This window comes from Moschus berezovskii, chromosome 23, assembly GCF_049115385.1.
Source record: "Moschus berezovskii isolate FMDL1 chromosome 23, NW_MosBer_1.0, whole genome shotgun sequence".
In the NCBI taxonomy this organism is placed as follows: domain Eukaryota; kingdom Metazoa; phylum Chordata; class Mammalia; order Artiodactyla; family Moschidae; genus Moschus; species Moschus berezovskii.
The window spans coordinates 16,165,847-16,190,996 of NC_142482.1; the positions used below are offsets into that span (position 1 = coordinate 16,165,847).

The 25,150-nt window shown below is 40.7% G+C and overlaps 1 protein-coding gene across 1 annotated transcript in view; it reads left to right on the forward strand.

Moving 5' to 3' along the window:
- The window catches only part of COL21A1 (collagen type XXI alpha 1 chain), a 222,849-nt gene that overhangs the window by 122,873 nt on the left and 74,826 nt on the right, over positions 1 to 25,150 (forward strand). The window contains exons 11-13 of the mRNA XM_088831150.1: positions 4,148 to 4,201; positions 4,293 to 4,346; positions 24,799 to 24,852. Coding sequence (XP_088687276.1) covers positions 4,148 to 4,201; positions 4,293 to 4,346; positions 24,799 to 24,852 — 162 coding nt within the window. The remainder of the gene's footprint in view (positions 1 to 4,147; positions 4,202 to 4,292; positions 4,347 to 24,798; positions 24,853 to 25,150) is intronic.

Consider the following 25,150-nt stretch of genomic DNA (forward strand, 5'->3'; position numbering starts at 1 on the left):
GAAAGTGTTCTGTGTTGTAATATTCCTCCTCGTTAACCTTTATTTTCCTGATTTTTAGTCCAAAGTTTGTTTTACTGAATTTCATCCAACTTCTCCTGGTGATTTGCCCTGGGATCCCCCAGCTCGGATGTGGTTTTGGTTTTTCTTCCTTTTGTTGCTAATCACGTTTCCTCTAGCGCTAAAATAATCCTTGAGCTTCTTGATACAATTAAGTTTTCAAGAATGCATCTTGTATGTTACGAAAACAGCAGTAAGCTGGTTCTTATATAGTGGGAAGCACTGATTATTCCTGTGCTGCAGTTTTTCCAAAGACAAAGCGAACAGGCCCCTGGAAACACAGGAGCCGGTTACATGTTCAGCGTTGGGTCTGTACATGTGCTGAGAGCTTGAGGCGTGACGTCATGCCCCGGCTCTGACGGTGGCCGTGAAGGCCAGAAAACGAGGCTCTGCAGGAGCGATCTGTGGCTTCGTACAGTCCCCGAGTCTGAAAAGAAAGCAGCTCACCTTCGTTGAGATTCTAACACCCGCCAGACATTTTCACCTGTGAGTCCGTTGATTTATTATTATTCCGGTTTATGGTCAGAAGCTGAGGCTTAGCTCCGTAGAATGGCTTAGCTGGAGTCCCGCAGAAAGTCAGGGAAGAGCAGAAATTCAGCCCCAGGCATTTTCCAGTTTTAAAATTCACCGTCTTTCCACTTCACTGTGTTGCCTCCCAGGACTTGGGGATGTGATGAGTGTGCCTGAGGTCACATTATGAGTCAGAGGTGAGCTGGGAACACTGTCTGGGGTATCTCCACATCGTCTTAATCCATTAAAATGTAACACATTCATTTACTCCTTCCTCAGAGGGGAGAGATGCCATGGCAGCTTTTGATGTACTAAAGATTAACTTTCTGAAAAAAGTAATAAAGCACATATGACATTTGGCTTAACTTTTGAAAAAAAATGTGAAAGCAAACATTCATTAAATGAGAACCATTGCTGATGACCAATCATTTTGATACATAGTCAGTTTCCATGCTGACTTTCTTTTGAGGAATTTTATTAACATTTCTTTCCTCTGGGTCCTCAGAATTCTAAGCAATTTAAAACAAATCTGGGGACTTCCCTGATGATCCAATGGTTAAGACTCTGTGCTTCTACTGCAGGGGACAAGTGCTCAATCCCTGGATGAGGAACTAGGATCTCTCATGCTGTGCAGCCAATGATTATAATAATAATAATAATAATAATATCAGCACATACTAGGCATGCAATAAATGTTAGCTATTAAAAATAAAGCAGTAAAAATATGATCAAGCTAGTTTGGCACATGGAGTTCTTGAATCTGATTAATTGCTCTAGAATCCTAGGACTGGATGTGCCACCAAGCATTTTCTGATGAGAGGTTATTTCTACCCCCTTGGTCTAGTTCTAAGCTATGCAATTTTTGGCAATTTCTCAGTTTCCTTATTTGCAAATGGGGATAATGTAGAACTGACCTTAAAAGGTGGCTGTGAGGATGAAGTGGATTAACATATATGGAGTATATAGTTGGGAGCATGGTTACTTCTGTATAAATCATTGGTTCTATTGTTGTTTTCCAATAATAGTAGCATGTTGTAAGTCATGCCACCCTCTCCAGATGGTACACACAGGGTTTGGAAGGATGTAAAGAGTGTCCTGAGTGGTGGTGTTTTTAATGGATCTGGTTCTGTGTAGGCACGTGCTAGCAGTGGCAGCTGAAAAGCAATTCCAGGCCCATCTGATTCCAAGGGTAGAGAGAAGGAAATTCAGTGACTAGAGTGGCAGAGATTCCAGGCTGAACAAGCTGTGTCCATGGCTTTTCTTTCTCCTCCCTGATCTTGAGAGCATGAACCATGTGGTATTACTACAGTTTCAATTCCAGAAGCCGCGCAAGCAAACATAGTTCCTTGGGGAAAGAGATTTTTTACACTTGCATTCTGTGTGGATGACTTGGAGGTGAATTTTTCCAACGTTTGACAAAATATGTAGCGCTCTGTTCAATGATATATAGAAATAAATGATTATTTTTCTTTCATCTCAAGGGGGCAAAATCCAGTGACACAGAGACAGTGCCATCCTAGAGAGCAGATGGTGGGTTTGGAAATTGCAGGTTCCTTTGTATAGAGTTTGAAGAGGTTCGTTTTGAGATTTGTTCATGGGGTGGAGTAAAATGTTTAAGGAGGAGGCCAGTGGACTCAAGAAAAGTATGTGAGTTTAAGGAATACTGGAGAAAACATAATGATACATTCTGTGAACAAGCAAATGGGGAAAGACTGATGGTTGGTGATAGAAATTATAGTCACACCCATTCTGGGAGTAGCTGAGAGCATTTTACAAAATGAGAAATGCAAGTGTATATAAAAGTAGAAAGATAATAATCTGAGACTGATCTTTCTGAGGCACTGTTATTATTGCTATTATTGTTATTAGAGTTAGCAAAGGATAGTAAAGGCATATTTGAAAATTGGATCGGAAAAGCAGGGAATTCTGATGTCTCTAAAATTGCGGCTGAAAATGTACTGACTGAGTGGATACAAAGATCCATGCAAACACTCATGAATAGCCACATGGGAATGAAGCTTTTGGGTTTAAGAATGAGGGTGTTATTGGAGACATTAATGAGATCTGTGTTAATAATCATTGGTAATAGAGAACTGTACCTGAACAGTAAGGTCTGAGAAAGATGGGATGTGAATAAGAGAGGGAAATGTTTGCAGGTGCCAGGTAGTCCAAGTCAACCTGACACTGATCCTGGGAAACTTGGACAAGTGTTGAGGGTCTGAAGTTTGTTTTGGAGTTTAGTGGCCATGCAGGGAGTGAAGACTGAATAGTCTGCGTCTGTCGGAGAAAGTTGTGTTTTAGCAAGTTTCCAAATTCTGGAAGGGTTTGTAGGACACAGTGGATTTGAAAGTGACCTTAGCAGACAGCTCAGCCTTGGGAGCTGGGGGACACATCATAGCCATGTTTGTGGGGTGCACTTTCTAAACAGGCAACCCAAAGTCTGTTATAAACTTATCCTGAAGAATAGCGTTCATCCAGGTATAATTTATTGCAGATGACCATAATCTGGTTTTTCCAGTGGTCATGTGTGGATGTGAGAGTTGGATTATAAAGAAAGCTGAGCACTGAAGAATTGATGCTTTTGAATTCTGGTGCTGGAGAAGACAATCTTGAGAGTCCCTTGGACTGCAAGGAGATCCAGTCAGCCCATCCTAAAGGAGACCAGTCCTGGGTGTTCATTGGTTGTACTATTATTAAAGGTGAAACTCCAATACTTTGGCCACCTGATGCAAAAAGCTGACTCATTGGAAAGACCCTGATGCTGGGAAAGATTGAAAGCAGGAGGAGAAGGGGACGACAGAGGATGAAATGGCTGGATGGCATCACCGACTCAATGGACATGGGTTTGGGTGGACTCTGGGAGTTGGTGATGGACAGGGAGGCCTGGTATACTGTGGTTCATGGGGTCGCAAAGAATTGGACATGACTGAGCGATGGAACTGAACTGATAATCAGGTAGTTTTAAAATATGTCACATTTGTTTACTCCTCCGATCCTAGATGCTTTTCTTTTGAATACATTGTGTTTCTAATGTGCATAACATTTCTCCAGGAATGCTGAACATTGACTCTGAATTTCCCTCTCAAAGCCTTCTTTTGCAGTGAAGCGTTTCTCGATAATTTTATTGAGCTAGAGATATTTAATACCGTTTTCCTAAAGACTGGACGATGTGCATTCCTTATTAAGCATTTGCCCCTTTGTAGTTGTGGTTTCTTAAACTTATTGCTGCTGCTGCTGCTGCTAAGTCACATCAGTCGTGTCTGACTCTGTGCGACCCCATAGACGGGCAGCCCACCAGGCTCCCCCGTCCCTGGGACTCTCCAGGCAAGAAACAGTCATTAAGTGAAGTTGTAGGTGTGAGAAATGTGAGAAAGAATGAATTTTGAAATGGAAGGCTGGGAATTCCCTGGCAGTCCAGTGGTTAAGATTCTGCGCTTCTACTGTAAGGAACACGGGTTTGAGCCCTGGTCGAGGAACTAAGATTCGCATGCTGCATGGCGAAACCAAAAAGAAAATTGAATTGGAAGGCTGCCCTTTGTGAATATGATCAAATAATTATTTCTTGTTTCCTTCTTTTCAGGGATATCAGGGAATAGCAGGATCACCAGGTGTTCCAGGATCCCCAGGAATACAAGTACGTGGTCTGTGTATTCATATTTTAGAAGTACTGTTTCTAGTGAACCAAAGAACATCACTAACAGATTTTTATTTTGTGTTTAATTTAGGGAGCACAAGGACTGCCAGGTTACAAAGGGGAACCTGGGAGAGATGGAGAAAAGGTAAATGCACACGAACAAAGGTGTATCTGGGTGTTTCAGTCACTCAAAGACAAAGGCTGTTACCTGTGATGACCCCCATTCAGTGGTGTTCATCTTGGTGAATTCCAAGATTTTGGCTCAGAAACGTCAGGGACCATTGGCTAATCAAGCACACGGGAGGCTTTTATCACCAGAACAAAGTGGTTGTCCCTAGATGACCACTGGCAGATGGCACAGGTATTTGCCTTGCCCTGGTACCGTGTTCTCTGTCTGTGGCTAAGCTCCACAGGGAGCTGCCATCTTAGAGAGAAGAGAATTATATTAGTGGAGTATGTTCCCTTGTTAGTCACCTATAGCCATTTATCCATTTCCACAATAGAAACCCATTTTAGTCTTACTGGGTGGACTTCTTTCTCCCGTAGGGATTCTGTGGGTGCAGACATTTGTCTGACTTTCCTTTTCTACAGCTCTGAGATTTGCCATGTTTATTTATCTATTTTTTGTTGAGAGTGTTTTTTTCTTTTTTTTAAATTTTAGGTGCTTGGGGGTATTTATTTATTCATTCTTTTTTTTTAAATTGGAAGAACCATGTTCTTTAAATTTGTTCAATATTTTAGTACCTCCCCAAGGATCCAGTCCTGGATCCAGGAAGCTGGTCCACATCCAAGATGGCCATTTGGATTTGCTCAGATCCCCAAGATGTTTTGTTGGCTTAATTCCTAAAGCACAATCTTATTTCTGCATTCTTTGAAGGCTCTTCTGCTGTTTACACCTGATGAAAACTTGTGCTTAATTTTCTAGCTAGAATGCTTGCAAAATGATTGCCTTTTAAAAACAGAGCGCATGGCATTCACACCTGAGAAACACTGATCTGGACTCCATCCATTTTATATTTTTGTGGTTGTTCATACTGGTTATAGGAAATTGTAGCTGCTCAAGTACTATCTCTGGATGGACCCCCTGGCAGATCTCATGGTGGGGGTGCTGCTTGCAAGCTGTTTGATCTTGGCATGTGATCTGATATCTTTGAATCTTATTTTGTTTGTTGAATCAATGGGGATTTCTTTATAGGTTTATATCAAAAAATAAGTGTGATAACATATGAAAAATACTTAGTATGGTTCCTGGTACAGGATTTTCCTTAAATAAATGTTTGTTGTTTTATTGTTCCAGTCTGTTTACCAGGGAATGAGGTTGTGCTTGGGATGTTGTGTGGGGGTGGCTGGCATGTGTCCTAGGCAGAAAATGTTAGGGCAAACAGGACAGTTGGTGATAGGAAAAGATACAGAAAAGGTGGAATCAGTCAGGGCAGCTCTGTAATGTTGGAGGGAGCCGGGGAAGACAGAGCAACAACAGCAGTTGATAGAATTCTGAAAGAAATGGTACAAAATCTTCCTGCCTCTCGAGGGACCTGGGCCTCTGTGAATGTTTTTAGCCACTGGCCATCTCTGCCTATTTTAAATGATGGAGGTGCTTCTTACGAGGTGATGGAGAGCAGGCCAGGCCCACAGGTATGGAGATGTTTTGTATGCTGTGGGCTATCATGAGAGACCCCAGCTCCTCTATGAGAATGAGGGATCCCATTGCAGATATTTGTTCCGAGACCACATGCCGGGCACCTCACTCTATTCTAGTGTGCAGGATCATTGCTGTTTCTTTAATGTGTTCACAAGTAGGCTGATTCAGGCATGGGGTGAATATATAAGAGTATGCACGCGTGAATAAATGTATTAGGGAATGGATAAATGAATATATTTATTTAAATATTTTTGTGTTGACTTGGGTTTAAATGGTGGATTTTTATTCATTTGCCATAAAAGAATTGGAGTAAAACACCTTATTTAAAAATAAAGAACAGTAATCTACAAAGCAAACAGAGTCACAGACACAGGGAACAGATGTGTGGTTGTCAAGGGGGAGAAAGAATGGGGGGTGAGAGTGGGAGGCTGGGGTTAGCAAATACAAACTCTTATAAAAAGAGGCATAAATAACAAGGTCCTACTGTACAGCTCAGGGAGCTATGTTTAATATCTGCTGATAAGCCATAATGGGAAAATATGAAAGATATAAATATACGTGTATACTCACACATGCATATACATACACCAGAAACTAACACAACATTGTAAACCAACTACAATAAAATAAAAATTAGGGGAAAAAAGAACAATAATTCTATTAGTTGCCTCTTAAACTGCCTGCTCTATCATTTTGAGTCATTGTATTATCTTTAAAATAGAAATGAATGACTCTCACAAAGCCATATATTCTAATGAAGAAGACAAAATGAATAAGATGTATATTTATATAAATTTCTCTGTTTTCAGACTAGTAGTGATTTTATTCAGTATTGTTTTCTGAAGTTCATTGTTTGGGCACCAACTCTGGTGGACAAAACCAGGGGCCTAAAATCCCAATGTGTTGCCTCTAACTTCCCTTCTGACATTTCATGTGGCTCTGAGAATTTCTTTACTTGAGAGCTACAATAATGTAGTGAGTTAAAGGCTTTTCCTTGGTTCTTTCTCCAGAATGTTCACCAAAGAGAAGGTTGAAAATATACCCTGGGGATGGCCTTGACTTGTGGTTGATCAGGGCATTTTTTCCAGGCATCACCCATGGCCTTCAGGGGATTGTTCCACATGTACTGTTCTCTACTGGGATATTTTCCCAGAATAATTTCCATTTTGTGGATTTCCACTGAAAACTCCCATGGGAGTTTCCACTTAAGATAATTAAAAGTATATGCACTTTCTTGCTGACTATAACATTTGTTCCTCACATATCAGGCAAGAGAATGTATATAGATTTTGTATGGTTTCTTTTCCCCTGAATTTACAAAATAAAGAGGACATCTTATCCACCAAATGGTCTTCAGTTGATGACTTTCCATCCAAAGCTATTCTTTGGACTCTAAGAAATACTTAAACAACTTCAAAGCACTTCTGTAACCTTAAGGAAGCCTAATATATTTAAATCATGTGGAGAAATATATTTTGTTAAAAAGCATTAGGCTGGGTTGATTAATTGATGTATAGAAGCGAAAGAGGAGAGTGAAAAGTTTGGCTTGAAGCTCAACATGCAGAAAACGAAGATCATGGCATCTGGTCCCATCACTTCATGGGAAATAGATGGGGAAACAGTGGAAACAATGTCAGACTTTATTTTTTTGGGCTCCAAAATCACTGCAGATGCTGATTGCAGCCAGGAAATTAAAAGACGCTTACGCCTTGGAAGGAAAGTTATGACCAACCTAGACAGCATATTAAAAAGCAGAGACATTACTTTGCCAACCAAGGTCCGTCTAGTCAAGGCTATGGTTTTTCCCGTGGTCATGTATGGATGTGAGAGTTGGACTGTGAAGAAAGCTGATCGCCGAAGAATTGATGCTTTTGAACTGTGGTGCTGGAGAAGACTGTTGAGAGTCCCTTGGACTGCAAGGAGGTCAAACTAGTCCATTCTAGAGGAGATCAATCCTGGATGTTCATTGGAAGGACTGATGCTGAAGCTGAAACTCCAATACTTTGGCCACCTCATGCAACGAGTTGACTCACCGGAAAAGAATCTGATGCTGGGAGGGATTGGGGGTTGCAGGAGACGGGGACGACAGAGAATGAGATGGCTGGATGGCATCACCGACTCGATGGACATGAGTTTGAGTGAGCTCTGGGAGTTGGTGATGGACAGGGAGGCCTGGTGTGCTGTGATTCATGGGGTCACAAAGAGTCGGACACGACTGAGCGACTGAACTGAACTGAACTGTGGGTTTTCTAATTGACTATGAAACTTTGCATGGCAAATGCAATTCTGGAGACACAGGAACCATTAATAATTTTTTTAAACTAGCCAGACTTTGTTCAAATTCATTATTTGGTTTTTCCGGGTTTAAGAAAAAATATATTTTAATTCTAACTAAGGTTATCTTTCGGAGAAGGCAATGGCAAGCCACTCCAGTACTGTTGCCTAGAAAATCCCATGGATGGAGGAGCCTGGTAGGCTGCAGTCCGTGGGGTCGCTAAGGGTCGGACACGACTGAGCGACTTCACTTTCACTTTTCACTTTCACACATTGGAGAAGGAAATGGCAACCCACTCCAGTGTTCTTGCCTGGAGAATCCCAGGGACGGGGGAGCCTGGTGGGCTTCCGTCTATGGGGTCACACAGAGTCGGACACGACTGAAGTGACTTAGCAGCAGCAGCAGCAAGGTTATCTTTATGGTACCAATTATATACATTTTGTTTAGTATCTTCATTACAGCATCAAACACTTGAATTGTCCTTTCAGGATCTCTCTGTCCACTTGCTCTCAGCGTCATATCAGGGCATCATGTGATGAGCAAGCCTTACTTAGATGCATAAGCCTCATTATCTGAGCTTTGAAAGGCAAAAGCTGAAGTGATGTTACAGTGATACCTGTTACACAATCAAGAAACTCCAATATATATATATATATGTTGAGAATAGTAATTAAGGACCAAGCTGAAAGGGTTGTTAGGGAATAATATTTTAAAATTCAGCATTCCAGTGGCTTTACTTCTTCACCTCTCACCTCTAGCAGTGTTCCTGAAGATAAAAAAAAAAATTTTTTTTATAAAGTTGAAACAAAGCCAGTAGTGACATAGGAGGAAGAAATAGAACTGGCTTAGGAAGGGGCCACTTTTTACTTCTTTCTTCTTTTTCCTTCTTTCTTAACTAGGGAGAGTAGTCTGCCCATGTAGATTTCTAATAGCCCCGTGGCCCAAACGTGGGTGTGTTCCCTTGTGTGTTGCAAGGTAGGGGAACACTTAATGCAGTGACAAATTTCAGGCTGTACCCTGATTTCAGACTGCGTCACCTTCCTAGTCATGCTTCTTAATCTCTTTAAATCTGTTTTCCCCAATCTAGAAAATTGGGCTATAAGTATTTCTTCATAGCCTTGTTGTGAAGACTAACAAAGGCCATGCATATGCTTGACCAGAATTAAACACTGTAAATTAGGGATGATGACCATGATCATCATGGTGATTTGTAAACTGCCAAAACAATTGTAAACTAGTTTATCCATTCTTGTTTCCCTACGTGTTAAATTGCACCTTCAGGAATACCGTAACCCTTGCTTCGCTCCCTTTACCCTCGTTGATGTGTGTGTGCCTCTATTCTGCCCTCTCTTCTGTTGATGGATGAGCTGTCCTTGTGTAATGCCCAGCCCTCCTGCATGCTCTCGGACTCGCCCTTCTCCATCACTGTGTTATTCATTAGTCCTGCTCTTCTGTGTCACAAGCGTTTTCTTTTTTAAAAAATTTATTGAAATAAAGTTGATTTACACTGTTGTGCTGATTTCTTCTGTACAGCAGAATGACTCAGAACGACTGAGCAGAATGACTCAGTTGTGTGTATGTGTGTGTATATATACATATATGTTCTATGGGCTTCCTGGGTGGTGCTAGTGGTAAAGAACCAGCCTGCCAATACAGGAGACATAAGAGAAGTGGGTTCGATCCCTGGGTCTGGAAGATCCCCTGTAGGAGGGCACTGCAACCCATTCCAGTATTCTTGCCTGGAGAATCCCCATGGACAGAGGAGCCTGGTGGTCTGTAATTCACAGGGTCACAAAGAGTCAGGCATGACTGAAGCAACCTGGCATGAACGCATATGTTTCACATGATGTGATATATATAAGCATTCTTTTTCATATTCCTGTCCATTGTGGTTTATCTGCAGGATATTCAGTACAGTTGCCTGTGCTATACAGTAGGGCCTTGTTTATGCATGCTATAAATACCAATTTGCATCTGCTAATCCCAGACTCCCACTCTATGCCTCTCCCAGCCCTTCCCCTTTGGCAGCCCCTAGTCTGTTCTCTATGTCTGTGAGTTTGTTTCTGTTTCATAGACAAGTTCATTTGTGTCACGGTTTGCATTCCACATATAAGTGATATTGTATGGTATATGTCTTTCTCTTTCAGGCTTACTTCACTTAATGTGATAATCTCTAAGTTCATCCATGTTGCTGGACATGGCATTATTTCATCCTTTTTTATTGCTGTGTACTATTCCATTGTAGATAGAGAGACAGGCAGATAGATAGACCCCATATCTTCTTTATCCATCCATCTATTGATGGATGCTTAGGCTGTTTTCATGTCTTGGTTATTGTACATGGCACTGCTGTGAACGCAGGGGTGCGGACACCTATTCAGATTATAGTTTTGTCAGGTTACATGCCCAGGGGCAGGGTTCCTGGATCATATGGCTAGTTTGTTCTTTCTTTATTAAATTTTTCCAATCACCCAAGGAGTGACCCATCAAGAAACGTACCAAGGTAAACCCACTACAAATCTTCCTTCATCTGCCCCCTATTTCTCTGTTTCCCATCACAGTGTAAATAATCAAAAAACCTCTTGAACCCCCTCCAGTAGGTCGTCCATCCCAACCTTATGTTGCAAGGTTAGATCATCAGTTTCCCCTCTCTTTGAAAGCCAGGAGTCATTGTTTTCAGGTATCTCTGTTTATCTGTGTCTCAGCAGCATTCGACACAACTATTGCCTTCCTTTTGAAACTATTCTTCTCCTGGCTTCTGGGACCACATGTTCCTAGGTTTTCTCTTGCCTTCACTGGTTCCCTTTTCATGATTTTATTGTTGTCTTCTCTCTCTGTTCTCTAGATATTGGGGAATCCCAGTTTCAACCCTGTGCCCTTCCTCTCCTCCAATAATAGAGTTTATTATTCTATTATTATTAAATATAAATGAATATGAATATCAATTTATGTGTCAAATATATCACATCAGTGATAAGCATATATTGGTATCATTGTATGTTGGGGCTTCCCAGGTGGCGCTAGTGATTAAGAACCCCCTTGCCAATACAGGTTGATGTAAGAGATGTCGGTCTGATCCCTGGATCGGGAAGATCCCTTGGAGGAGGGCATGGCAACCCGCTCCAGTATTCTTGCCGGGAGAATCCCATGGACAGATGGAACCTGGTGGGCTACAGTCCATAGGGTTGCAAAGAGTTAGACATGACTGAAGTGACTTAGCATGTATGCATGCATAAGTATATGTTATAAATCATAGAATAAATAATAAAATAGTATTAAATAAATATCTACACACTTTTTTCTTAATGAAATATTTTGTTTCATCTGAATCTGGAGAAATCATGAAGTTGTTATAAGCAAGGATTTTTTAGAAAAACTTTCCTTTGTATAGAAGAAGTGGTACCACGTTTTCCTTCCTCCTACCTCCTTTCCTTAGAAGCTTTTCTTCCAAGGCAGCAGGGCCCTCCAGAAATCTTCTCTGGAGTCAGGCTTGGCTGAACTTCCCTTGCTTCTGTCCATGTGGTGCTGACCTGCGTGTTTTGTTTTTCCCTGCGTCTGCAGATGCTTTTGCAGTCTCCATTGTTTCCTGATCCTTCACCCTCTTTCCCTGGAGGGCACTGAAGTGGCCTCAGCCTCTCGGTTCATGATGAGGAGCCGGTCATTCCAGGTCCGGCCTCATTTCTCAGCTGTTCTGCCACTTCTCGTCCTGTCTCCTTTTTCTCTGCTGCCGTCATTGGGAAGCTTAAACCTTTTGTTGAGTTTTACAGGACGTTTCATCTTTTCTTGATTTCAGACTCTTATTTCCTGTCTTCACTTGAGTGTGCTCTGTGTTATGGCCACTGATAAACCGTGGCAGGGATGCTCTGGAAGGCGTAGTCCTATGGTGACTCCCAAGCCCAACGGAATGCCCCTGTTAGAGAGGGAACATACTAGTAGATTTAAACAGCTACCAGTAAATCATTATGGCCTGAGCCCATGTGACACTTAGTGTCTGCTTTTATCTAAGAGGATAAGAAGCAAAGAAGAGGTATAAGACTTGTACTATCTTGGATGCCTGAAAGTGTTACTGTTGTGTGTACGTTTTTCTGTTTTATTTTTAGACATATTTGCATGGATGTTATCCACACGCATTCTCTATCACATGCCTCTTACAAAAAGTTTTATAAGGTTAGTAGCATAAGTCACGGAGAAGGCAATGGCAAGCCACTCCAGTACTTTTGCCTAGAAAATCCCATGGATGGAGGAGCCTGGTAGGCTGCAGTCCGTGGGGTCGCTATGAGTCAGACATGACTGAGCGACTTCACTTTCACTTTTCACTTTCACACATTGGAGAAGGAAATGGCAACCCACTCCAGTGTTCTTGCCTGGAGAATCCTAGGGACGGGGGAGCCTGGTGGGCTGCCGTCTATGGGGTCACACAGAGTCAGACACGACTGAAGTGACTTAGCAGCAGCAGCAGCATAAGTCATGCTTTGACCATTTTACAGTAATTGTGAGCTAGATGATCCCTGTTTTACAGGTTTGAAACTGAGAAATGAGAAACTTGTCATCTGCCTGAATTTACTCAAGAATTGGGGTTTGAAATAAAATGTCATCTCAGTGTGGCTTTATTTTCACCCTATTTTTTTTTTTTTGCTTTGACCAGAATCTTTTTCAGCAGTGTGATTATTCCTTTTTCGCTCTATTAGCTGTGGTGTGGAAAGGCTTGATGCCTGTGAGCATCTGAGGAGAAAGGGAGGGGAGAGGGGGGAGGGGATGAGAAAGGGGCGGGGAGGAGGAGGAGGCTGGAGGGATGAGTGATGGTTTGCATTGATTGTGCCATGCGAGTGGATGCATAATCTTACTTTTTCATGTGTACCTGTAAGATGTTTCTGCCAAATCTCAGAAATAAAGGCTTTAAGAAAGAAAAAAAAAAATCACTTTTGAGAAGGAAGGGGTAGTTCACTTTAGATCTTAGTTCATCAGACTTTTAAACTGCAAAATCTTTGCAATGAAAAACTTTTGGGCATGTAGTCCCATATATATGTATGAATTATACATTGCGCTACTGAACAAAGGATTATATACATTAAAAACACAGACACATGGGAATTTTAAAATGAGAGTTTTAAAATGTTAGTTTTCAAATTCTCTCACTACTCAAAGAAGTCATCTCAGCCTAACTTTGGGGACTGTTGCTCTCAATCAACCTATCAGACTGACAGTCTCATCAAAGGCATGTTCATCAGTCATAAAAGGGTTGGCGGCAACCTGGAGAAAATGGAACTATTTTACTGCAAATCTTGGATTCTCTTTGATTCTGATCTCTTGTAAACTAAGTGGAAACCAGGAGTGTGACTCCTCAAAATAATTATTTTAATGGAATTTTCTTGGAGGACTCGAGTATTTATTTTAGAAAATGGAAGTATTTTATATATTCAGTAAATTGTCACGATTCATCATTAAGTCATCAGCTAGGACAGAGTAGGTTATGCTACAATGACAGACAAATCCCAAATGCTGATGCCTTAAAACAAAAGATTTATTGTTCATTAAATTAAGTTCTTAGCAGACTCAGGCTAACAGAAGTTTCACTCTCTAGATTATAACCAATGATGCTACCAGGTCCCTGGAGAATCAAACAGCTATTCTTAAACCACTTCCATTCATCGTTATTAAGCCAGAGTAAATTTTGTAAACCACCCCAACTTCAAGTGTCAGACAAGTAGGATTCCCCCATAAGCTTAGAAGTAGAGAGATACAAATATTGATAAATAATGATCATATCTACTAAGACAGAATAGGAGTGCATTGAGAATGTATGTTTTCCTCAAGGAAATTGGGGTCTAATAAAGCACATGACCAAGAACTATTTTAAGAGAAATTATTGGCACTATGTGCCAAAGATGAGAGTTGAATAAAACTCAAGGAGTTCAGTGGAAAGTTGAAAATTCAAAAAGGCTTTGTCGGTGAAACAGTAAACCGAAGGTTAATCACAGCTGCAGACTTATAGGGACTGTTCTTTTCCAACTTAAGAAGCCTCTAACTTAGGGGTGCTGTGGTTCCTTAGTGTGGGTATATTATTAACAAGACTGTACTGAACGTCTTTGTATGTATTTCTCAGTAAATTTTTCTGAGTATACCCATAGGAAAGTTTCTCAGAGGTGGAATTGATTAGAGAATCAAAGGGTTAAATTCACAACTAAATTTTAATGCAAATTGTTTACCTTTCAGAAAGTGTGTACTCCATCAATAAGTATGTGGAAAATATCTTTTCCCCCACTTTTTGCAGCACTGATACTCAATAAAATTTCTGATTTTAATTACTATAAATTCAAAATGATACTGGTTTGATTTGTAACTCTTTTTTAGTGAGTAAGGTAAAGAACTCTGTCATGTGATTTTGGAAATAGTATCCAGTTTAGTTCAGCCACTCAGTCGTGTCCGACTCCTTGCGACCCCATGGACTGCAGCACGCCAGGCCTCCCTGTCCATCACCAACTCCCAGAGCTGACTCAAACCCATGTCCATCGAGTTGATGTTGCCATCTAACCATCTCATCCTCTGTTGTCCCCTTCTCTTCCTGCCTTCAGTCTTTCCCAGCATCAGGGTCTTTTCAAATGAGTCAATTCTTCGCATCAAGTGGCCAAAGTATTGGAGTTTCACCGTCAGTCCTTGCAATGAATATTCAGGGCTGATTTCCTTTAGGATTGACTGGTTTGATCTCTTTGCTCCCCAAGGGACTCTGAAGAGTCTTCTCCAACACCACAGTTCAAAAGCATCAATTCTTTGGCGCTCAGCTTTCTTTATGGTCCACCTCTCACATCCATACATGACTACTGGGAAAACCATGGCTTTGACTGGATGAACCTTTGCTGGCAAAGTAATGTCTCTGCTTTTTAATATGCTGTCTAGGTTGGTCATAACTTTTCTTCCAAGGAGCAAGTGTCTTTTACTTCCATGGCTGCAGTCGCCATCTGTAGTGATTTTGGAGCCCACCAAAATAAAGTCTGTCACTGTTTCCATTGTTTCCCCATCTATTTGCTAGGAAGAGATGGGACAAGATGCCATGAACTTACTTTTCTGAATGTTGAGTTTTAAGCCAACTTTTTCACTCTCCTTTTTCACATTCATCAAGAGACTCTTTAGTTATTCTTCGCTTTCTGCTATAAGGGTGGTGTCATCTGCCTATCTTAGGTTATTGATATTTCTCCCAACAATCTTGATTCCAGCTTGTGCTTCATCTAGCCCAGCATTTTGCATGATGTACTCTACATATAAGTTAAATAAGAGGGTGACAATATACAGCCTTGAAGTATTCCTTTCCTGATTTGGAACCAGTCTTGTTCCATGTCCAGTTCTAACTGCTGCTTCTTGACATGCATACAGATTTCTCAGGAGGCACGTCAGGTGGTCTGGTATTCCCATCTCTTGAAGAATTTTCCACAGCCAAAGGCTTTGGCATAGTTAATAAAGCAGAAGTAGATGTTTTTCTGGAACTCTCTTGCTTTTTCGTTTGATCCAGTGGATACTGGCAATTTGATCTCTGGTTCCTCTGCCTTTTCTAAAACCAGCTTGAACATCTGGAATTTCACAGTTCACGTACTGTTGAAGCCTGGCTTGGAGAATTTTGAGCATTACTTTGCTAGCGTGTGAGATGAGTGCAATTGTGCAGTAGTTTGAGCAGTCTTTGGCATTGCCTTTCTTTGGGATTGGAATGAGAACTGACTTTTCCAGTCCTGTGGCCACTGCTGAGTTTTCCAAATTTGCTGGCATATGGAGTGTAGCACTTACAGCATCATCTTTTAGGATTTGAAATAGCTCAACTGGAATTCCATCACCTCCACTAGCTTTGTTCGTAGTGATGTTTCCTAAGGCCCACTTGACTTCACAGTCCAGGATGTCTGGCTCTAGGTGAGTGATCACGCCATCGTGATTATCTGGGTCATGAAGATGTTTTTTGTACAGTTCTTCTGTGTATTCTTGCCACCTCTTCTTAATATCTTCTGCTTCTGTTGGGTCAGTACCATATCTGTCCTTTATTGAGCCCATCTTTGCATGAAATGTTCCCTTGGTATCTCTAATTTTCTTGAAGAGATCTCTAGTCTTTCCCATTTTATTGTTTTCCTCTATTTCTTTGCATTGATCACTGAGGAAGGCTTTCTTATCTCTCTTTGCTATTCTTTGGAACTCTTCATTCAAATGGGTAGATCTTTCCTTTTCTCCTTTGTCTTTTTCTTCTCTTCTCTTCTCAGCTATTTGTAAGGCCTCCTCAGACCACCATTTGGCCTTTTCGAATTTTTTTCTTGGGGATGATCTTGATCCCTGCCTCCTATACAATGGCACGAACCTCCACCCATAGTTCTTCAAGCACTAATCCCTTGAATCTATTTGTCACTTCCACTGTATAATCGTGGAAATAATGTTCAGTTCGGGTCAGTTCAGTCGCTCAGTCGTGTCCGACTCTCCGCGACCCCATGAATCACAGCACGCCAGGCCTCCCTGTCCATCACCAACTCCCGGAGTTCACTCAAACTCATGTCCACAGAGTCGGTGATGCCATCCAGCCATCTCATTCTCTGTCGTCCCCTTCTCCTCCCGCCCCCAACCTTTCCCAGCATCAGAGTCTTTTCCAGTGAGTCAACTCGTCGCATGAGGTGGCCAAAGTATTGCAGTTTCAGCTTTAGCATCAGTCCTTCCAATGAACACCCAGGATTGATCTCCTTTAGAATGAACTGGTTGGATCTCCTTGGAAATAATGTTACTTCTCTGCAATTTGATTTTTATTCATATGCATTTTTTTCCTTCTGGGCTGTTCATCTTTTTTAAGAATGATTTTTATATGCATGTCATAAATTCTGTGAAAATAATCTTCCTGAATTATATTATGTGTTTTGTTTTTTTAGAATTTTAGTCATACAGAAATTTAAAATATGTATATATATAATATATGTATATGTAAATATATATAAAGTTTTACTTCTTTTCTCCTATATTTGTATCTGTATAGAAAGATTCAGCATTCTAACATTTTGAATATAGTTACTCATGATTTAATTTTTTAAATTTCTATTATTTTATATTTTAATCTTAAAATTTTTGGTATTTGGAGTAAAGTTAGATGAGTATTCATATTTTTACCTTTCTTTTTCTAAAAGAATAGCCAATTGCTGAAACAGTATTTATGAAATTTCACTTTTTTCTCCACTTATTTTAAAAACCATCATTCCTAAATTTCCATTTTCATTTGGGTCCAGTATTTTTGGCTTTCCACTCTGTTCCACTTATCTGTCTACATCTTCTCCACAGCCAAATTGTTTAATTATTGTCACTTCATAATGTGATTTAATATTGGCAGGCCTAGTACTTCTTCATTACTCTTTATGATCAAAATTTTCCTGGCTATTCTTACATGCTTATTTTTCCAGATAAAGTCCTGTATCTTTTTTTCAAATTTTTAAGAGGTTTCTATTTCTATTTTAATGAGGATTCATTTGAATTTATGGATTAATTTTAGAGGCACTAACATCACTTCAATATTGAGTTTTCCTATTCAGGATTGTGATTTACCTTTCTTTTCATTTCAGTCTTAAAACCCAATGGAATAATATTATAATTTTATTTTGTATTGGTTCTCAACATTACCCAAGTTTATATGTAGGAATTTTTGTCTCTTTCGGCCCTATTATAAGTGGAACATTTTCTTTAATATATTTTTATATTGGTTATTACTTATACATGTAAAAACTTTTGTATGTTAATTTTTAAACAGCAATTAACTGATTTCTCTTATCAGTTATTTCAAGGTAATAGGTATACTGGCAAATAGAGATATAATCATAAATAAATAAATTTTGTACTCTTCTTTCCAGGTTTTACCTCTTTTGTTTTTATATTTTGTCCTAATTCACGGGCTAGTAAAAACTGGCAGAAGAACATTAAAGGCAGGGGTGATACAGGGCGACTTTGTCTTAAAGTTTCGCGCAGTCATAGTCTCTTTCAGTCCAGATCTGTGGTTCTTTCGGTAGAACAGTTCTCTCAGCAGCAAATATTTGTTTGTAATTTTGTATTGTTGACTTGTGATTCCAGCCTGTAGCATCATCCACAATTTAATTTTAGTCATGGCCCTTTCTGCATTCATTGATTATTTACTAATAAGTAGCAGTTTCTTTTTATTAAACCATCATGTCCAGTTTGAAAGAATGTTTTGAAGCAACTTCTAGTAATTTAGAGAATTTGAGAATAGTTTTTCATGTTCATGTGATTCTCAAGGCAAGAATACTGAACTGGTTTGGCATTCTCTTCTCCAGTTCAGTTCATTTCACTTCAGTCGCTCAGTCGTGTCCGACTCTTTGTGACCCCATGAATCACAGCACGCCAGGCCTCCCTGTCCATCACCAACTCCCGGAGTTCACTCAAACTCATGTCCATCGAGTCGGTGATGCCATCCAGCCATCTCATTCTCTGTCGTTCCCATCTCCTCCCACCCTCAATCCGTCTCAGCATCAGAGTCTTTTCCAGTGAGTCAACTCTTCGCATGAGGTGGCCAAAGTATTGGAGTTTCAGCTTTAGCATCAGTCCTTCCAATGAACACCCAGGATTGATCTCCTCTAGAATGGACTGGTTGGATCTCCTTGCAGTCCAAGGGACTCTCAAGAGTCTTCTCCAACACCACAGTTCAAAAGCATCAATTCTTCGGTGATCAGCCTTCTTCACAGTCCAACTCTCACATCCATACATGACCACGGGAAAAACCATAGCCTTGACTAGATGGACCTTGGTTGGCAAAGTAATGTCTCTGCTTTTTAATATGCTATCTAGGTTGGTCATAACTTTCCTTCCAAGGAGTAAGCATTTTTTAATTTCATGGCTGCAATCAGCATCTGCAGTGATTTTGGAACCCCCAAAAATAAAGTCTAACACTGCTTCCACTGTTTCCCCATCTATTTCCCATGAAGTGATGGGACCAGATGCCATGATCTTTGTTTTCTGAATGTTGAGCTTCAGGCCAACATTTTCATTCTCCTCTTTCACTTTCATCAAGAGGCTTTTGAGTTCCTCTTCACTTTCTGCCATAAGGGTGGTATCATCTGCATATCTGAGGTTATTGATATTTCTCCCGGCAATCTTGATTCCAGCTTGTGCTTCTTCCAGCCAAGCGTTCCTCATGATGTACTCTGCATATAAGTTAAATAAGCAGGGTGACAATATATAACCTTTACGCACTCCTTTTCCTATTTGGAACCAGTCTGTTGTTCCATGTCCAGTTCTAACTGCTGCTTCCTGACCTGCATACAGGTTTCTCAAGAGGCAGGTCAGGTGGTCTGGTATTCCCATCTCTTTCAGAATGTTCCACAGTTCATTGTGATCCACACAGTCAAAAACTTTGCACCACATTTTGTCAGAACTCTCCACCATGACCTGTCTGTCTTGGGTGACCCTATACTGCATGGTTCGTAGTTTCACTGAGTTAGACAAGGCTGTGTTCCATGTGATCAGATTGGTTAGTTTCCTGTGATTGTGGTTTTCAGTTTGTCTGCCCTCTGATGGAGGAGGATAAAAGGCTTATGGAAGCTTCCTGATGGGAGAGAGACTGAGGGGAAAATTGGGTCTTGCTCTGATGGGCAGGGCCATTTTCAGTAAATCTTTAAACCATTTTCTGTTGATGGGTGGAGCTGAGTTCCCTCCCTGTTATTTACCTGGGCCAGACTATGGTAGAGGTAATGAAGATAATGGTGACCTCCTTCAAAAGGTCCCCTGCATGATGCATTGCTACACTCAGTGCCCCCAGCCCTGCAGCAGGCCACTGCTGACCACGCCTCTGCCGGAGACCCCTGGACACTCATGGGCAAGTCTGGGTCAGTCTCCAGTGGGACCGCTGCTCATTTCTCCTGGGTCCTGGTGTGCACAAAGCTGGGCAAAGGCTAATAGAGTTTTGCCAAGAGAATGCACTGGTCATAGCAAACACCCTCTTCCAACAACAGAAGAAAAGACTCTACACATGAACATCACCAGAGGTCAATACCAAAATCAGATTGATTATATCCTTTGCAGCCAACAATGAAGAGGCTCTATACAGTCAGTAAAAACAGACTGGGAGCTGACTGTGGCACAGACCATGAACTCTTTATTGCCAAATTCAGACTTAAATTGGAGAAAGTAGGGAAAACCACTAGACCATTCAAAGTGAAAGTGAAGTCGCTCAGTCGTGTCCGACCCTTAGCGACCCCACGGACTGCAGCCTACCAGGCTCCTCCATCCATGGGATTTTCTAGGCAAGAGTACTGGAGTGGCTTGCCATTGCCTTCTCCGTCAGCTGCTACTCCGTTCCGTTCCGTTCTGTCACTCAGTCGTGTCCGACTCTTTGTGACCCTGTGGACTGTAGCCTACCAGGCTTCTCCGTCCATGGGATTCTCCAGGCAAGAATACTGGAGTGGGTTACCGTTTCCTTCTCCAGGGGATCTTCCCGACCCAGGGATCGAACCCGGGTCTCCCGCATTGGAGGCAGACGCTTTAACCTCTGAGCCACCAGGGAAGCCCACTAGACCATTCAGGTATGACCTAAATCAAATCACTTAATGATTATACAGTGCAAGTGACAAATAGATTCAAGGGATTAGATTTGACAGAGTGCCTGAAGAACTATAGACAGGATTATGACATTGTACAGGAGGGAGGGATCATTATCATCCCTAAGAAAAAGAAAAGGAAACAGGCAAAATGGCTGTCTGAGGATGTGTTACAAATAGCTGTGAATAGAAGAGAAGCTAAAGACAAAGGAGAAAAGGAAAGATCTACCCATTTGAATGAAGAGTTCCAAAGAATAGCAAGGAGAGATAAGAAAGCCTTCCTCAGTGATCAATGCAAAGAAATAGAGGAAAACAATGGGAAAGACTAGAGATCTCTTCAAGAAAATTAGAGATACCAAGGGAACATTTCATGCAAAGATGGGCTCAATAAAGGACAGATATGGTACTGACCCAACAGAAGCAGAAGATATTAAGAAGAGGTGGCAAGAATACACAGAAGAACTGTACAAAAAACATCTTCATGACCCAGATAATCACGATGGCGTGATCACTCACCTAGAGCCAGACATCCTGGACTGTGAAGTCAAGTGGGCCTTAGGAAACATCACTACGAACAAAGCTAGTGGAGGTGATGGAATTCCAGTTGAGCTATTTCAAATCCTAAAAGATGATGCTGTAAGTGCTACACTCCATATGCCAGCAAATTTGGAAAACTCAGCAGTGGCCACAGGACTGGAAAAGTCAGTTCTCATTCCAATCCCAAAGAAAGGCAATGCCAAAGACTGCTCAAACTACTGCACAATTGCACTCATCTCACACGCTAGCAAAGTAATGCTCAAAATTCTCCAAGCCAGGCTTCAACAGTACGTGAACTGTGAAATTCCAGATGTTCAAGCTGGTTTTAGAAAAGGCAGAGGAACCAGAGATCAAATTGCCAGTATCCACTGGATCAAACGAAAAAGCAAGAGAGTTCCAGAAAAACATCTACTTCTGCTTTATTAACTATGCCAAAGCCTTTGGCTGTGGAAAATTCTTCAAGAGATGGGAATACCAGACCACCTGACGTGCCTCCTGAGAAATCTGTATGCATGTCAAGAAGCAGCAGTTAGAACTGGACATGGAACAAGACTGGTTCCAAATCAGGAAAGGAATACTTCAAGGCTGTATATTGTCACCCTCTTATTTAACTTATATGCAGAGTACATTATGAGAAATGCTGGGCTGGATGAAGAACAAGCTGGAGTCAAGATTGCTGTGAGGAATATCAATAACCTCAGATATGGAGATGACACCACCCTTATGGCAGAAAGCAAATAAAACTAAAGAACCTCTTGATGAAAATGAAAGAGGAGAGTGAAAAAGTTGGCTTAAAGCTCAACAGTCAGAAAACGAAGTTCATTGCATCTGATCCCATCGCTTCATGGCAAATACAAGGGGAAACAGTGGAAACAGTGACAGACTTTATATTTTTGAGCTCCCAAAGCACTGCAGATGGTGATTGCAGTCATAAAATTAAAAGATGCTTGCTCCTTAGAAGGAAAGTTATGACCAATATAGACAGCATATTAAAAAGCAGAGACATTACTTTGCCAACAAAGGTCCATCTAGTCAAAGCTACGGGTTTTCCAGTGGTCATGTATGGATGTGAGTTGGACTGTAAAGAAATTTGAGCACTGAAGAATTGATGGTTTTGAACTGTGGTGTTGGACAAGACTCCTGAGAGTCCCTTGGACTGCAAGGAGATCCAACCAGTCTATCCTAAAGGAAAGCAGTCCTGAATATTCATTGGAAGGACTGATGCTGAAGCTGAAACTCCCAATACTTTGGCCACCTAATGCAAAGAACTGACTCATTTGAAAATCCCTCAGGCTGGGAAACATTGAAGGCAGGATGAGAAGGGGATGACAGAGGATGAGATGGTTGGATGGCATCACCGACTCAATGGATATGAGTTTGATTAAACTCTGGGAGTTGGCAGTGGACGGGGAGGCCTGGTGTGCTGTAGTCCATGGGGTCGCAGAGTCGGACACAACTGAGCAACTGAACTGAACTGAACTGACTGAACTGAGAATGGTTTTTAGAGCCACGCGCTTGAGTTGTTCCTTCCCAGAGGCTGTGTTTTGACTGAACTTCTTTTAAAGGCCTTCTCCAATTTCATTATTTGCCTATTAGAGATTGGTGTTAAAAGGTGTATTCTCCCCATCCCAGTAGTTTTAGGCTTGGTCTATTCTTTTAATGGCAACTTGAAAACTGGCTGATTCTTTTCTGAACTGATCTCTTTTATAGTTACCTTTTCAAATGTAGCCAATACCAATTGATTCATGATACTGTCATTCTGTTTTCACGGTTCTGTAGCTAAGTTCATTGGATGCATTCTTTCCCTTTTCAGTTTATTACAAGCAAAGTGTTCACCAAATATTCGCTGCATTACATGGATCACTGTATTTCCAACCTCCAAAAATTAATTTTCAGTGTCCACTACCTAGCCTCAGAGCCACTGCCATATTTATTTTTTTTAATATTATTATTTGGCAGGCTCTTTTGCTAGTAGATACATTTTTATATTAATCAACTTAGGCTAACCTGTCCTGCAGTAACTGATAACTCTACTGCTCAATGGCAAACACGGCAGTGTTTATTCGTGTTTCACATTACAGAACCATTGTAGGTAGACCCTGGCTTACTTTTACAACTTCTTTGCTACCTATTGCTTTAAACTGTGGACACTGCTTGGCAGAGTAAGTTGGGTTTGAGCTGCACTTTCTCGTGCTTTGTATTTTGTAGGTATTGCCTTAGTAGTCTCCAGGCATTTTACTGTTTCTCTGCCCCTACCCTCTGCATTGCTGGGTATTAATATGGATGTTGTGCCTTTTAATTTTACTTAAAAATCTTGCTTATGCACATGAGGGTAGTTTTGTCCAGATTTTATGTTTTCTTGGTTCCAGTGTGGGTTAATTTTCCTGGTCGTCTCTCTTCATCTGAGGTTGGTTTATCTTATCTCCAGGAAAATATCACCAGTTTGAAGATGGTGTCTTCTATAAGTAGTCAGAGAATGGAATTCTTAGGCGGGACTAGGTTCATCCTTAAAGGGAGTTCAGCTTACCCTTCTTTTTGTACTTTTATTAAGTACTGATTACTCAGCTAAATTCCATCTTATCAAGAGTGTATCTTTGTCTACCTGACCTTCAACTCTTGTCTCAATTCAGACAGGTAGTTCTCTCACCTTTAACTTTATGATGGAAACTGAAAAATGGGGTAGTAAGGTAACCATGTGATTTGGTGACTTGGAACTTAAGGGTGGAAAAAGTTGCTTTCAAAAGTTCTATGCCTTGAATAACTGTCAACTCTTTAAAATGTGTGAATAAACAACCTTCATTAAAATTGAGATTTTTAAGAATTACATCTATTATAGATAACTGGTCACATCCTCTTCTCTCTCTACCAGACAGCTAAGGAAATCATAGATTTTTTGTATGCAGTGTCTTAATTTGCCTAAATAAATGTGAATTAACCTAAATCTTGCTGAGTGAGATGTTGGGCTTCTCTTGAAACTGTGTCTTGACAATTGAGATTTTTGAAGCTAGGACAACAGCACTAAGTCCCACAGAAATAAGCATCAAAATTATATCCACCAAATATCAAGCTCTTGTGATTTTCTCCATCTTTCCTCTTCTGGAGATCACGTAGATCCTTCCCTCTTCACAGACACATATGAATAGACACCTACTACGGACAGTTTACTGAGATCAGCAATAGGAGAAAAATCCTCCGTGGAATCCTAGACTTTCATCCGAGGTCTATCCGCACTGAGCTGGGACCTCAGAGGATGGCTCTCTCAGGAGAGTGTTAGCCCTCGGCCATTTCCATTAACTCCTAGGTCTTGCCACGTAGAGCCTAAGTGTTTTTATAATGGATGACTGCGTTCTAAGGGCAGGGTAAGGACTATTGATGAGATTCCCCTGGTCTCTCATATTCTCCTTCTCTGATCATAAATGAAACTCTGCTAAAAGAGGATTAGTCTTTTATAGAGACAGGGTTTTAGTGTAGATGTATATTTAACTGTTTGCAGATTTGTTTCCAATAGATTTTGTCAAGAATGAAGTGGAAGAGTATATGTTGATATTTTTAGGCTGAAAATGAGTTTTCTTTAATTAATTTGTTTCATTTTCAGGGTGACCGTGGACTTCCTGGTTTTCCTGGGCTTCATGGAATACCAGGATCAAAGGTTGAAGAAATCTGTTCTTTATAAAATTAAGCAATGTGGCATTTTACTTCAAATTGAAAGCATTCTATGTTATAAATGTGCTATCAATAATGCTCATATATTAAATGACTAGGTTAAGATTAGTATATAGTTTACATAAAGCTTTTTACAAATTTCCTTTAAAATTTTCAGCCATAAATCTTATAGTATTTAAAAATTGATGAGTAACTTTGATTATACAGAATTCTCTTAACCTTTATCATATAAAGCCCTGTTAGAGTAACAAATGCCCTCACTTTTCCTTGCTTTTGCTTTATAA